Genomic DNA, 13,494 nt, shown 5'->3' with positions numbered 1-13,494 from the left:
AAAATCCAACCTTGTTTCTACATGGCAACTCCAAACACTCCCGCGGGGGGCAGTTTGGGGGTATTCTGTTTGGGTGATTCAGGGAGCCCACGGGTCCAGTTTCCGTATCAGTTGCCAGAGGGATCTTTCTAATTCGTGAACCTGACTATGCCTCAGATCCTTGAGAAAGGGAGTACTAGGATGTGGGGACGCTGAATGTGGTGGTTTCTGGGCCAGGCGCTAGCCAGGTTATCAGTGATTCAGAAATAAATCAGACACAGTCAACAGAGCGAAAGGCAACATCCCTGCGAATCACGTGTCTGATGAGGGATTAATATCCAGAATATATAAAGAACTCCTACAACTCAACAACAAAGAACCAAACAGCCCAATTTAAAAAATGGGCAAAGGACTTGAATAGGCGTTTCTCCAAAAAATATATACAGATGGTCAAATACGACATGGAAAGATGCTCACTATCCCTAATCATTAGGGTAAATACAAATCAAAACCACAATGCAATACCACTCCACACACACACACACACACACACACACTAGGATGGCTACTATCAAAACAACAGAAAATAACAAATGTTAGTGAGGATGTGGAGAAACTGGAGCCCCTGTGCACTGTTGGTGGGGAAGCAAAATGGTGCAGCCACCGTGGAAAACAGTATGGAGGTTCCTCGGCAAGTCAAAAATAGAACTACCCTACGGTCCAACAACTCTACTTCTGGGAACATATACACAAAAGAATCGAAGGCAGGGTCTCAAACAAATACTTACACACTCATGTTCACAGCAGCATTATTCACAACAGCCAAAAGGTAGAAATGACCCAAATGGGTCCATCGTTGGATGAATGGGTAAACAAAATGCGGTATATCCAAACAATGGGATATTAATCGGCCTTGAAAAGGAAGGAAATCCAGATGCATGCTACGACATGGGTGAACCTTGAGGATATTCTACAAAGTGAAATAAGCCAGTGAAAGAACATATCTTTTATGATTCCACTTATATGAGGCACTTAGATCCACGGAAACAGAAAATGGAATGGTGGTTGTCAGGGGCCGGGGGGCTGGGGAACGGGAGGCTGGTGTTTCATGCAGACAGAGTTTCAGTTTGGGAAGATGAAAGTTCTGGAGATAGATGGTGGTGATGGTCACACGACACAGTGAATGTACTTAATGCCACTGAATTGTACACTTAAAAAGCGGTTCGAATGTGGTTCGGAAATTTTATGTTATGTGTATTTCACCACAATTGTTTTTTTAAACCCAGTTCAACGGCTTCATTAAATTTTTTTTTTTTTTAATGTTTTAGAGAGAGAGTGAACGGGGGGACGGGGCAGAGGGAGAAAGAGAGAGAGAGAAAAATCCCAAGCAGGCTCCACACTTAGAGCCTACGCGGGGCTCGATCTCACAACCCTGGGATCATGACCAGAGCCGAAATCAAGAGTCAGACGCTCAACCAGTTGACCCACCCAGGTGCCCCTACCACAACTTTTTTAAAAACAAGGAAAGCAACATGCCAGAAATACTCCCTCCCCTTGACCGTCTCACAGTGCATCAGACAAGGTGGTTGGGCGCTCTATGCCAAAGAGGATGGGCATCCAGAGGGGGGTGGAACTTCCTGCAGGCTGAAGCAGGAAGCTCTTGCAGGGGGAGTATGAGTAATGTCCCGCGAGCACCAAATAGCCCAGTTTGGACACAGAAGATTCACCTCCAAGATCCAGTGTTGACAAATGAGCCAGGAGCCAAGAGATCAAGACCTCTTGGTCTCTAACCTGCTGTGTGACCTTGGGCAAGCTCCCATTTCTCTCTGGGCCCCAGCTTCCTCAACTGCAGAATGCTGGTTGGCCAGAAGCAGTTATTGTGGGCTGAGTTCAGTGGACTCCTGATGGCCCCAAGGAGGGGCTGGGGGCTGAGGGCAGACGGAGGGGACGGGCTCCGGGTCCCTGCCTTGGCTCGGCCAGAGATGCAATGCCTTGCTGTCCTTTCTCGGGCCACTATGGGCAGTTGCCCTTGAACTAGAGATGCTCTTACTTAAGGGGGGTGGGAGGTAAAAACTGCTCCTCATGATGTTCTGAGAATCTGTGGGGCTCTGAGTAATTCACAAGGGTTGGAGTGGGGCCTCGGGGGTCTGAAGTCTGACAAAAGCCCCTCCATCTCTCCTTGTCTTGGCCAGCCACGTGGTCTCTACCCTCAGTGCCCACCCCTGTAAAATGGGGCTCAGACAGGCCCGCCTCAGTGAGGCTCGAGAGGACGAAAGACGTAGGCTGCCAAGCGCTTTGGCTTGGGCCTGGCCCAGCAAGGCACCAGAGGAACAGGACTCCTACAACGCCGACCCAGCAGCATCTTCCCAGCCCACCGGCGCCTGCCTCTGGGCCCCCTGGGGAAGAGGTCCGCGGTGTGCCAGCCTCACCCGAGAGTTGATGCCTCCTACACCCCCTACCCCTACAGGGCCCCCCTGTGCCCCCCACTGCAGCCAGGGCCTCTGGGCAGCGCGGTGTCACATCTGGGGTTAAAGTCATTGTCACAATTAACGGAGCACCAAAGAGTCAGCCAGCTGCTCCCTGTCTGTTTCCTGCCAGGAACCTGGATAAATTAATCAGCTCCATCTGAGTCCGCCCCAGCCGCCCTACCGGTGCCAATGGCCTGGCCTTGCCCTGCCGGCCCCAGGGGCTGCTGCGGACACCCAGAGAGGCATGAATTCCTGGAGGCCGGTGCAAGGATGGAATGAGCCCTGTTCTCCACCCCGGCACCACCCCCATCCCCTCCCCCCGCCTCCGGCCCCCACCACTGCTCTGCAACTCCGTCCTCTGTCTGGAACAGAATGCCCTGGACCAGCTGTGCAGCCCTGGGCACATCACCTCCCCTCTCTGAAGCTTGTGCTCCTGTGAAACTGGGGGGAGAGGGGCTGATACCAGCCCCTCCCACCTACTCCAGGGGATCAGGTGAGACAACAGAACGTGACTTTCATCCCAGGGCAGCGTCATCATCGGTTAATTCACCAGAAGAGGGGGAGTGCGCCCCAACGTGTGGAGGGAAGGGCACATCCTGATTAAGAGTCTCGGTCCTGGGGCCAGATTCCCCCCAACCTTAGCAGAGTTGCTTAACTTCTCAGGGCTTCCGATTTCTCACCAGGAAATGCCCCTTTCATGCATCCTCATCGATGGCAACTGCGATCATCCCCGTGTTATAACCAGGGAGGTGGAGGAGGCGAGGTAAGTGACTTGCCTGAGTCACACTGATTAAAGGCAGCAGCGTAATGGCTCATCCAAGACCCAGACTCTTGGCTCCTAGGCCGTGCAGCCTTGCCCGACAATCCGGTCATTTTGCTGATGCTGGAGACAGCCCTGGATGACCCTTGTTCCCAGGCTGTTTAGGAAACTTCAGAATCAGAGGGGTGCCTGGAACACAAGGACCACATCCACAGGCTCCCTAGCCAGCTGGGCAGGAGAATCACCTGGAAAGTTTATGAAACAAAAGATTCCCAGGCACCTCCCCAGACCCCCTGGATGCAGGGATCTGTATGCCTCACCTGCTAGCCTGGAACAGGCTCGACATCTAGAGTTTGGGACCCAGGGATCTCGCCCAGCCTTCTTTCCTCTCTGGACAAGCCCATTCTCCAGGTCCCATAAAGGTGGAAGGTGGCCCCTGGCTGAGCAGACGACGCTGGATTGCCTCCCACCCCCTCACAATGAGGACACACACCAAAGAGAACACAAGGGACTCAGCACAGGCTCCGGGCGGAGAGGCTGGAGTTTGAGTCCACCATTTGGACCCTGCCTGATGGTGGACAAATTATTTCTTGCTGCTCTGAGCCTCAGTTTCCTCATCCGTGAAATGGGGTGGCTGTACCTACTCACAGGATGGGTTGTGGGGATTACGAGATAATGTCTGTGAATTATTCAGAGCTATGTGAATATACGTTATTTATCCTAACTCCTAAACAAGTAAGGTAACTCTGAGCCATGCTTTAGAGCATTCTGCAAGCAAACAAGCCTTAGATTTCCAGAAAACCATCGACAAGTCTGGTCATGTTCCCCACCTGCTTAAAACCTTTACGATTCCTTGTTACTCTAAAAACCAAGTCCTAAGTTCTGAGTAGGACAGAGGGACAGAGACACCCAGAGCCAACCTGGGGCCAGGCCCACTCCTTCCTGGCTGCTGAGTCTCAGAGGAAATGCTGACCCAGCCATCATCCATGCAGTCACCCATTCAAAGGTCGGCCCCCCGCCACTGGCAGAGCTGGCCCACTTTATCAAGCCCTTTCTCACCCATGCTCACCCCTGGGAGACAGCCATCTGGGGGCACACACAGAGGAGCATTCCCCAAAGAGAGACTGAGGCCCAGGGAGGTACAGAGATACCCCAAAGACCCAGCCTTTACCCTCAGGCAGGGCTAACCTGCTCTGGCAGAAAGGAGCTCCCTCCTGGTTCTTAGGCCCATGTGGCCTGCCTGTGAAGCTCCCTGAAGCCTGCTGCATGGGGGCTGATGACAATGGACTCAGCTTACTGCTGCCAGGACACGAAACCTCCAGGGAGAGAAGAGGGGGGCTCTGTCCTGACCCCAGCCACAGGCCACAAATGACCCGGAAGAAAACACCACCCTGGGGTGCCTGTGTGGCTCAACGGGGTAAGTGTCCAACTCTCAATCTCAGGGTCATGAGTTCAAGCCCCGAGCTGGGCTCCACACTGGACATGAAACCTACTTAAAACAAACTAAAACCCTATCGCTTGAAACCTACTTAAATAAACAAAAACCCTACCCCAAAGTGAAGACATACCCCTACTCCCTTCATGAACACTAACTCTTGACATCAACATCACCCTCATCATCATTAATATCATTCCCCTCGTCTCCAGAGCCGCGGAAGCCAGTGTTCATGAAACAAGTCATGCGTACGCGATGTGCCTGTGTCTATGGCGGGGATGTGAGGGTGCGTTTCTGAGCACCCTTGCAGGAGGACACGTATGTGACATGTAACTGACACACACTAATAACGATGACAGTGAGGGCACACCATGTGCCAGGCACGGTGCCCAGACCAGGTGTCACCTCCCCTCACCCTTGCAGCAAACCCCATGACACTGTCACAGGCACATCCCTTCCAACAGCTGGGGAACTGGGACTCAGGGAGTGAAGTGGTGACCACCAGGGCCACCCGTTTGTCGATGGCAGAATCGGGCCTCCGCCAGGCGCACGGGTTCACTTTGGCTTGACTGCCCTGCTCACCCTGGGATCTGGATAAGAGACGTGGAGGGACGGGGACGGTGCAGCGCTGTCCCTGGACACCCCGAGGTTACCGCGCCAGCTCCCCGAGAAGATGGGAGGGGCCCCCTGCCTGAGAGCACACAACCCACAGAGACCTGATGGGCTCAGCCCAGGGTCACCGTGGAGGCCATATGGGCCTGGGGGTTTGGCCACAGTGGGTTCTAGCAGTGCCACCCAGATGATTCTGACACAAGAGAAAGGCAGGTGGGGGGGTCCAGGGGTCTGGACAGCTCCTGGCGAGGACGGGGCATGAGGGGTGAAAGGCCTGGCTGGGGCCCTTTCCTGGCCGTTCCTGGCCATTGGCACGTCCCCGGCGACCCTGGGCCCAGTTGTGGTATGTGACTCTGTAGGCCCAGAACCCAGATATGAGGATCCCACACTTGGGGTCTTACACTTAAGGACTGGCAGCCCAGCACTAGATGGTTCTGTAATCCCAAGGGTCTGCACACAGGAAAGGAAGGAAGGAAGGCGGGAAGGTGGGAGGGTAGGAATGAATGCATAGGTGGATGGATGGAAGGGAGGAAGGAAGGAAGGGAGGGAGGGAGGGAGGGAGGGAGGAAGGGAGAGAGGGAGGGAGGAAGGGAGGGAGGGAGGGAGGGAGGAAGGAAAGGAGGGAGGGAGGAAGGGAGGAAGGGAGGAAAGAAGGAAGGAAGGGAGGGAGGGAGGGAGGGAGGAAGAAAGAGAGGAAGGAAGGAAGGGAGGGAGGGAGGAAGGGAGGAAGGAAGGAAGGAAGGGAGGAAAGAAGGAAGGGAGGGAGGGAGGGAGGGAGGAAGGGAGGGAGGGAGGGAGGAAGGGAGGGAGGGAGGAAGGGAGGAAGGGAGGAAGGGAGGAAAGAAGGAAGGAAGGGAGGAAAGAAGGAAGGAAGGGAGGGAGGGAGGGAGGAAGGAAGGGAGGGAGGAAGGGAGGGAGGAAGAGAGGAAGGAAGGGAGGGAGGAAAGGAGGAAGGGAGGGAGGGAGGGAGGAAGGGAGGGAGGGAGGAAGGGAGGAAAGGAGGGAGGGAGGAAGGGAGGGAGGGAGGGAGGGAGGAAGAAAGGGAGGGAGGAAGGAAGGGAGGAAAGAAGGAAGGAAGGGAGGGAGGGAGGAAGGGAGGGAGGGAGGAAGGAAGGGAGGGAGGGAGGGAGGAGGAAGGAAAGAATCAGCAGCTCTGTTTCTAACTGCTGTGTGGCCTTGGGTAAGTCCTTTCCCCTCTCTGGGCATCTGCTTCCTTTTGATCTATCTGATGATAAGACTGTGAGTCAGAGCCTTTCTCTGCTCACAGAGGATGACGCTGGCCCCACTGCCTATCACCTACCCCATGAGCCGGATACGTGAGCCAGCCCCAGTCTCCATGGATGGTTGATGTGTCCAGCAAGTTCACTGTAAAACAGGAGACAAGAAAGCATCAGCCCCTGGGACACCCTTCCCCTGCCCCACAGAGCAGCCCCACCTGGCCATACGGGTCTTCACTCAGGCCAGCCCACACCAGCTCTGTGTCTGTGGTCTTTCTCATTTCCCTTCTCCTTCAGGGCTCGATTCGAGTTGTGCCTCTGGCCCGAAGCCTCCTTCCACCACCTCGGCCAAACCCCCAGAACGCAAGCTGCCCCAAGCGCTGGGTTTCCCGGGTTGGTGATGCAGCGGGATGGTTAAGAGACGGGCTCGGGAGTCCAGGAGGCCCGGGCCAGAATCCCAGCCTTGCCACTTTAGGAGCTGTGTGTCCCTGAACAAGTCCCTGCCCCTCCCTGAGCCCCAGGTTCCTCCTGTGAAAAATGGGTGTGACAGCAGATCCTGTCTTACAGGGTGTTGTGAGGGACAACCTGATCCCCGTCTCGCTCGTGGGACACGACAGCATCCAAAAGCACCCACCAACGTTCACGCTCTGCGGTCATTTGTCCCACAGGAGGACTGGCCCCGGCTTTGCAATCACCACCGTCTCGCTGGAGATGCCTGGCACCTAATAAGTCCTCCGTGCACGTCTGATGCGAAGAGATCGGAAGGAGTAAGAGCGGCCTCTCGGCACCTACTATGTGCTGAGCTCTGCGAGGGGCGCTTTGGACGCCTCCTCTGTGACCTGCACAACTGCGGAGAGGGGCTGATTCTTCTCTCTTTACCAATGAGAACACGGAGCCTCGGGGAAGTTCGGGAACATGCTTGGAGCCCCACGGGCGGAGCCGGCAGGGCTGGTGTTCAGAGCACCTGCCGAGGCAACCGCAGACAGCGCCCCCAGCCCTGGCAGGACCCGTGAGCAGTCACCGCGGTTGGGAAAGGAGTGCTGGCCCGGAAGGCGAGTCTATTCTAAGCCAGATCCTCCAAGGGGACCCTGCGAAGCCTCCACAACACAACAGGGAAGAGCTTGCCTTTGGAACCAGACACTGCTGGGCTCATCTGTCAATGCAGCTACACAGTAGCAGGTGACCTTCACTTCTCTGACCCTCAATTTCCTCCTCTGTAAAATGGGGATAATAATACCTAGGGTCGACGGAGGGTAAACTGTGGAGCCCAGAGTCAATGCCTTATTAACGCGAATTCCCTTTCCCGAAGTCCTGCCCCTCCTGCCTCTCTCCTTGGACCTCAGACCTACCCATTCACCTTGAGGTGAGGAAGCGGCACTAACCTGTTCAGAAATCAGGGTTTGAATCTCAAATGCTGTGTGTCCTGGGTAAGTCTCTTCCCCTCTCTGGGCCCCTGCTTCCTTTGATCTATCTGGTGATGACTGTTCGGAGGGCTTTGGGTTCCACCTCCCCACGGCTTTCCATTTCGCTCTCTCTTCCCGCGCACCCCCTCTCCCAGCCTTCAATCATGGGCTTCCAACTAGGCTGGCTGGGCCAGGTTACAGAGGGTTAAAGCTGGGGCCCTCCTGGAACTTTTCTGCAGGGAGGCTGGGTGTCCTTCTGCCTGTGATTTGCATAGCTCTGCGACTGCCCCTCAAAGATGGAGACAAGTGTCTTCAGGAAATGCTGGAGTGAGGATGCTCTCTCTTATTTGCTGATTTTCTCCCTCCTCTTACCCTCCCACCCCATTGTCAGAGCCCCCAGAGGGAAGGCCGGCTGGAGAGAGAGCTCGGAGAACGAGGGTCGGGCCTCTGCCCGCCTCCCTGGGTCCCCAGGGGTCAGGTGGGATCAGGCCACGGAGCCAGCGTCCGCAGAGGGATCTCCCCTCCCCAGCCGGCCCCACGCCAGGGGCGCAGGCAGAGAGAAGCCCTCCCGCCTCCTTCCCTTCCTCTCAGGCAATGGAGAGAAAACTGGGTCAGGCAAGCTCTCTCCTCCTGCTGGCTGGTGGGAGGGGGAGGGGGCCGCACTGCAGTTTCCCCCAGACTAGCAGAGCCTAGTCCGGGGAGATGACGGGGCCGGGGACCCGGGGGCTCCCCCATTCCAACCCACATTCCAGATGGGGTCTTGGAGCCGGAGGGCCCTTTCTCCAGCTTCCCCTGAATGCAGCTCAGACCTGCCCCGACCCAGGGGCAATCAGAACAAATGTCCACCACTCAGACTCCTCCCCGCTGGAGGGTCCTGACTCTCAGGGCGGGTGGGTGTCTGCAGACCCTGCTTTCCAGACCCCTCCCACCCCAGGAAGCCTCACCACATTTGCTGCGGATTCTTGATCAGCCAGCCAGGGGGCTCAGATAATCCAAAGATAAGTCAAAAGTCGATTCTATCGGATTCAGGAAGAGCTATAGGATTCCAGGGCTGCTTGTTGTGACTCCTTCCAGAAGCTTCCCTGACCCTGCCCTCCTCTCCTCTCCCTTTGTGCCCCTCCTCCCTACCTCACACACCCTCCTAGGGGGGTCTGGGGGTGGGGTGGGGATGCAGGATGTCTGTCCAGGAAAGCTCCAGGCCCACCGGAGGTTTCTTCCGACTGGAGAGAATTCCAGCATGAGGCCCACCTGGCCCAGGCCTGAGTCCCCTTGGAAATTCAGACCCTTCTGGTCACCAGGCCCGGGCTCCCTCCTGCCTCCTGCACTGCTGGCCTATGGGTCTGTGTGACATCTGTGAAGTCAGTTCTCCTCTCTGGGCCCGGTCTCCGCATTTGCCAATGGGAGGACTGAACTCACCATCTCTCAGGGCCTTCAGGGAACTGAATCACTTAACCCCTCTGTGCTCAGTTTCCTCATCTGCAAGATGTCTATGGGCATCCCTCTTGGGCCTACCCGCCTGGGCTGTTCTGGGAGATCAAACGGGTCCCTCTCCTGCTCTGAGAAGCACAGATAATTCCTAAGCCTTTCCTGTTCCACTGTGGAAGGCATTATGCGATTTCTTTTTTTCTCCAGCACTGTCACCTTCCCCCATTCCATTTCGCTGAGACTAATACTTAAATTGATTTACATTCCCTGAGGACGCGGTGCATGATGGTGAGGCTGGAGAATTCGGGTGGCCAGGGGATGTCAGCCAGGCTGTGAACGCCTCGGTGATCACCCCAAAGTGGTGGATAATCCACACCAGAGAGTGATAAGGGGCTATGAGCCTGGTGGGGCTTGGGGGGCATCTCTGCAGGTGCAGGGCCCTCCTCTCCCCTGGCAGGAACCTGGCGTAGGGGCACTTGGCCAGGCTGGGGCACTGCCACCTTTGCAAGAGCCCGGCTGGGAATAGACGCCCCTCCCGGAGCTCCAACAGTCTCCCTTGCCAGTCCTGGCACTGTACCAGCCCAGGGATGATCCCGGAGGGACTCGTGTCCTTCCGGAGGAAGGACTGTCCTTCGTGGAACCTACGCCTCAGGCTGTCCAACCTGCGTGGCTGCCCTCCGCCCCACTGTGGGTACTCTGCTGCATTGACCGGATGGCATGCACTGGCCCCTGGACAATGCCTAGCCCTGTCCTAGACAAAGACTTCCCTCCTGCCTCTCTTTGTGGACCCTGTCTCTTCCCCAACTGCTGCCCCTCCCCTGGACATGTCCTCTCTCTCAGGCCAGTGGCCTGCCTTCGGCAGGTGAGCCTGTTCAAAGTCACCTCTGCAGGGGGACTCTGGGGTTTGCCAGCCTGCAATTCTGGAAGGTGCTGCCTCCTTCCTGGAGAAGATAATGGAAGAGAGGAGTTGAGGGTGTACTGCCCAAAGCCCAGAGCCCGGATCCCAGATGTGGACCCCTCGGCATCTACTGATAAGAAACTGTTCCCCTCCCTCCAACCCAAACCTGGGAAAACTGTCTTCTCAGGTCATAGCTCCGAGAGCCCCCAGGCCCTTCTGCCCCAATCCCGCCCTCCTCCTGGCTCACAGGCCTGACCCTCACTCAGTTCTCTTCTGGTGTCCCAGGAACCTGCACCTCATCACTAGCCGCCCAGCTGGCCCTGCTCTGCCTGCCACCTCGCCTCTTAGCTCCCTTGCTATGGTCCCTGCTCCCTACGTGGTCCCTTTTTCACTGGAGACTGTAAGTTTATCTGTGGGTGCATTTATATGTGCATATGCATTTCTGTGGGCATAACTGCAGGTTTGAGGGTCCTCTTACATACGTGGTATCTGCCCATAAATGTGCATATTTTCATGTGCGTGCATCTGTCCCCACATGTGTGTGAACACGTGTACTGGCTGCACTTCTGTGTATCTGATGTGGGTGACGTTGGAGGTGGGGGCTGTCCATGCAAGTGAGTCTCTACGGGCCTGGGTCTATGTGTGCAAATCCTGATGCGTGTCCGTGTGTGCCCGTGTGCTTTCGGGGACAGCTGTATCTCTGAGTTGCTCGTGTGCAAGGGGGTGGATCTCTGGTATATCTGAGCGTGGATGAGGCACACTGGCTCTGGAGCTCCCTCGCAGGTGGAAGAAGTTCATCCTGCCGGGGTAAGAACGCAGCCCTGGACCCCGGACATCAGCCCCTGGACCCTGCACAGAGCACCAGGATACGCATCCTCTGTGCAGAGCTGTAGGGGCAGAGGAGGTCCTGGGGGACAAGGGGTGGGGTACAGAACAGAATCCAGGGCGGCATCCTGGGCTGGACCTGGAGTGTTCAGTGGGACCGACTGTGTGTGTGTAGGAGTGTGTGCGTGCAGGTGCGTAGGTGTGCAGGTGTGAGGCCTTGGGTGTTGGGGGAACCTGGTGAGTGCCTCTTCCCAGCTTTCCTTGTTCCCTCCCACTGCCAGGAGGTCACCTCCCAGACCTTTTTTGTCCTGACCGCTCAGCCCACACTCCTGCTCCCACCCTCCACCCCCCATCCCCCCGGCCCCTCGTCCCCTGGGTGACTGGACTGCCCAGGCCTTGCCCCTGGACAAGACCCTGCTCTCCAAGGCCTTGCCTGCCTCAGCCCCTCTGCAGCCCCTCGGCTTGCCCCTCACTGTGCCCTGCGCCCAGGGCCACGTCCTGCCCCTCAGAGCTGCCCCTCCCCTCCAGCTGTGACCTCCCCAGCCCTCCAGCCCTCCCACCTAAGACTCTCACTCCCTGCCCCTCTCTTGTCCTCCTGCAACCTGGTCCGGCTCTCTGCTCCTCCTTCCTCAGTTCTTGGTCCCCCCTTTTCAAGGCCACCCCTGCCCTCTTCTTCAGCCTTCCGAACCTCATCTTGTATCCCCGTATCCCTGTCTTCTGTCCTCTGTCCCCGCCCTGTCCCCTGGTCCTGTTCCCTCTCCTCTATACCTCTTGTCTTCTGTCCCACCCCCCTCCACCCGCCCCCCTCCTGTTCCATCATCCCCAATGTCCAACCCTCAGTTCTCTGTTGGTTCCCCAGACCCCCGGGGGCCTCTGTCCCTCATCCTCCAGCCCACGGGTCCCTGTTCCCCAGTCCTGCCCCCGTCTCCATCGCGCCGTCCCTTGACCTCGGTTCTCTCCCGCGGTGCCATCCCTGTCACCCCTCCCCTCCCGCCCCCAAACCCAGGGATCCCAGCCCCTTATGCGCGCGCGCTCGGGTCGAGGGGAAGGAAGTTGAGCCTCGGGCAGCGGGCACCGCGCCCCGGCCCCTCGGCCGCCCCCGCCCCGCCGCCGCCGCCGCCGCCGCCGCCGCCGCTCACCTTCGCCGCGCGCCGCGGACACGCAGGTGGCCGCCGCCGCCGCGGCCGTGACGACCCAGAGCGCGGGGGGCAGGCGGCCCCGGGCGGGGGCCATGGCCGGGCCGGGCGGGCGGGGGCGCCGCGCACCCTCCAGCTCGGCCGCAGCGGCCGGCGCGTCGGCGCGCTCCCTCGCTCTCCCGCACACCCGGCGGCCGGGCGCACACCCCGGCGCACACGCCGGCACACAGCACACACGCGGGCACCCGCGCCCGCCGCCGCCGCCGCCGCCGCCGCCGCCGCCGCCGCCCCGGGCGGGGGCCGGCCCGTCACGGCGCCGAGCCAATCAGCACCGAGGCGGGGGTGGGGGTGGGGGACACGGAGCCGCACCGCGGACACCGGCCCGCGGACCCCGCCGCCGCACGTGCGCACGCTCGCACTCACCCGCCCGCGCCCCACGTCCGCACGTGGATCCCGAGCCACCGCGCGCCGAGCCACGGTCAGGGCGCCCCCGCGACACCGGGACGTGCAGACCACCGGGGGAGTCCCCGTGTCGGACACGCACACCGAGGCGAGGCGTCTTCCCGCACACTCACGCTAACACGCTTTACTCTCAGACACGCGCGCCCAAAGTGCCTCGCGCGGTGACACACTGGGATGCACACTCACTAGGTCCGGGCGGAGGCTCCGAAGCACTTTGGGGCAAAAACTCTCCCCTCCCCTCCCCTCCCCTCCCTATTGGCCGGGCAGGAAGAAGACGCCCAGAGTTTTAGGGAGCGGCGGAGTGCGGCGGTCGTGGGCGCAGGCTCAGACACCAGACACACAAGACTTTCAATCCTGGCTGTGTGGCCTTGGGCAAGTTTCTGAACCTCTCTGAGATTCAGCTTCCATAACTATAAAACAGGGATAACAGCCTCTCCGTCCTAGGGTCGTTGTGAGACTCATATTCAAGGACTCAGGTAAAGGCCCAGCATACTGCCAGGCACACAGCCAGGCGCCCAGTAATGGCAGGTGTTCTTGGACGACGGGGATTATCCTTGCCTGCTCTTCCCTCCCGTGACGTTCCCCATCTCCAGTTCCATTCCCAGGAGTAGGGACCTCATCCTGGGAAGGCTACAGGCTGCGTGCAGAGGGCAGGGACGGTGGGGGCTCCCTCCTGCAGCCCTGCCTGCTCTCCTCAAAGCCCCTGGGCACCTGGAGGGCCGAGCTGTCCAGGAAGCAGATAAGAAACCTGTAGCTCCTGGGGGCTGGCCCTCAAGTGTGGGTGCCTGCTGGGACAAGTCTGGACTCTGCCTCTGACTTAGCCGGCACAGACCATTGCCCAGCTCTCTCCAGCTGCACTCCCAGCCCCTGAGCT

General features: G+C 58.4%; 1 protein-coding gene across 1 annotated transcript in view; it reads right to left on the bottom strand.

The window, feature by feature from the left end:
• Nucleotides 1-12,403, bottom strand: part of EPHA8 (EPH receptor A8) — a 36,686-nt gene extending 24,283 nt beyond the window's left edge. Inside the window, exons 1-2 of the mRNA XM_045476063.1 lie at nucleotides 12,162-12,403; nucleotides 6,555-6,619 (exon numbers count right to left, since the gene is read on the bottom strand). Coding sequence (XP_045332019.1) covers nucleotides 6,555-6,619; nucleotides 12,162-12,255 — 159 coding nt within the window. The 5' untranslated portion in view covers nucleotides 12,256-12,403. The remainder of the gene's footprint in view (nucleotides 1-6,554; nucleotides 6,620-12,161) is intronic.
• Nucleotides 12,404-13,494: the final 1,091 nt, after the last annotated feature.

Source organism: Leopardus geoffroyi, chromosome C1 (assembly GCF_018350155.1).
Source record: "Leopardus geoffroyi isolate Oge1 chromosome C1, O.geoffroyi_Oge1_pat1.0, whole genome shotgun sequence".
Lineage (NCBI taxonomy): Eukaryota > Metazoa > Chordata > Mammalia > Carnivora > Felidae > Leopardus > Leopardus geoffroyi.
This window is presented reverse-complemented; position numbering and strand designations above follow the sequence as displayed.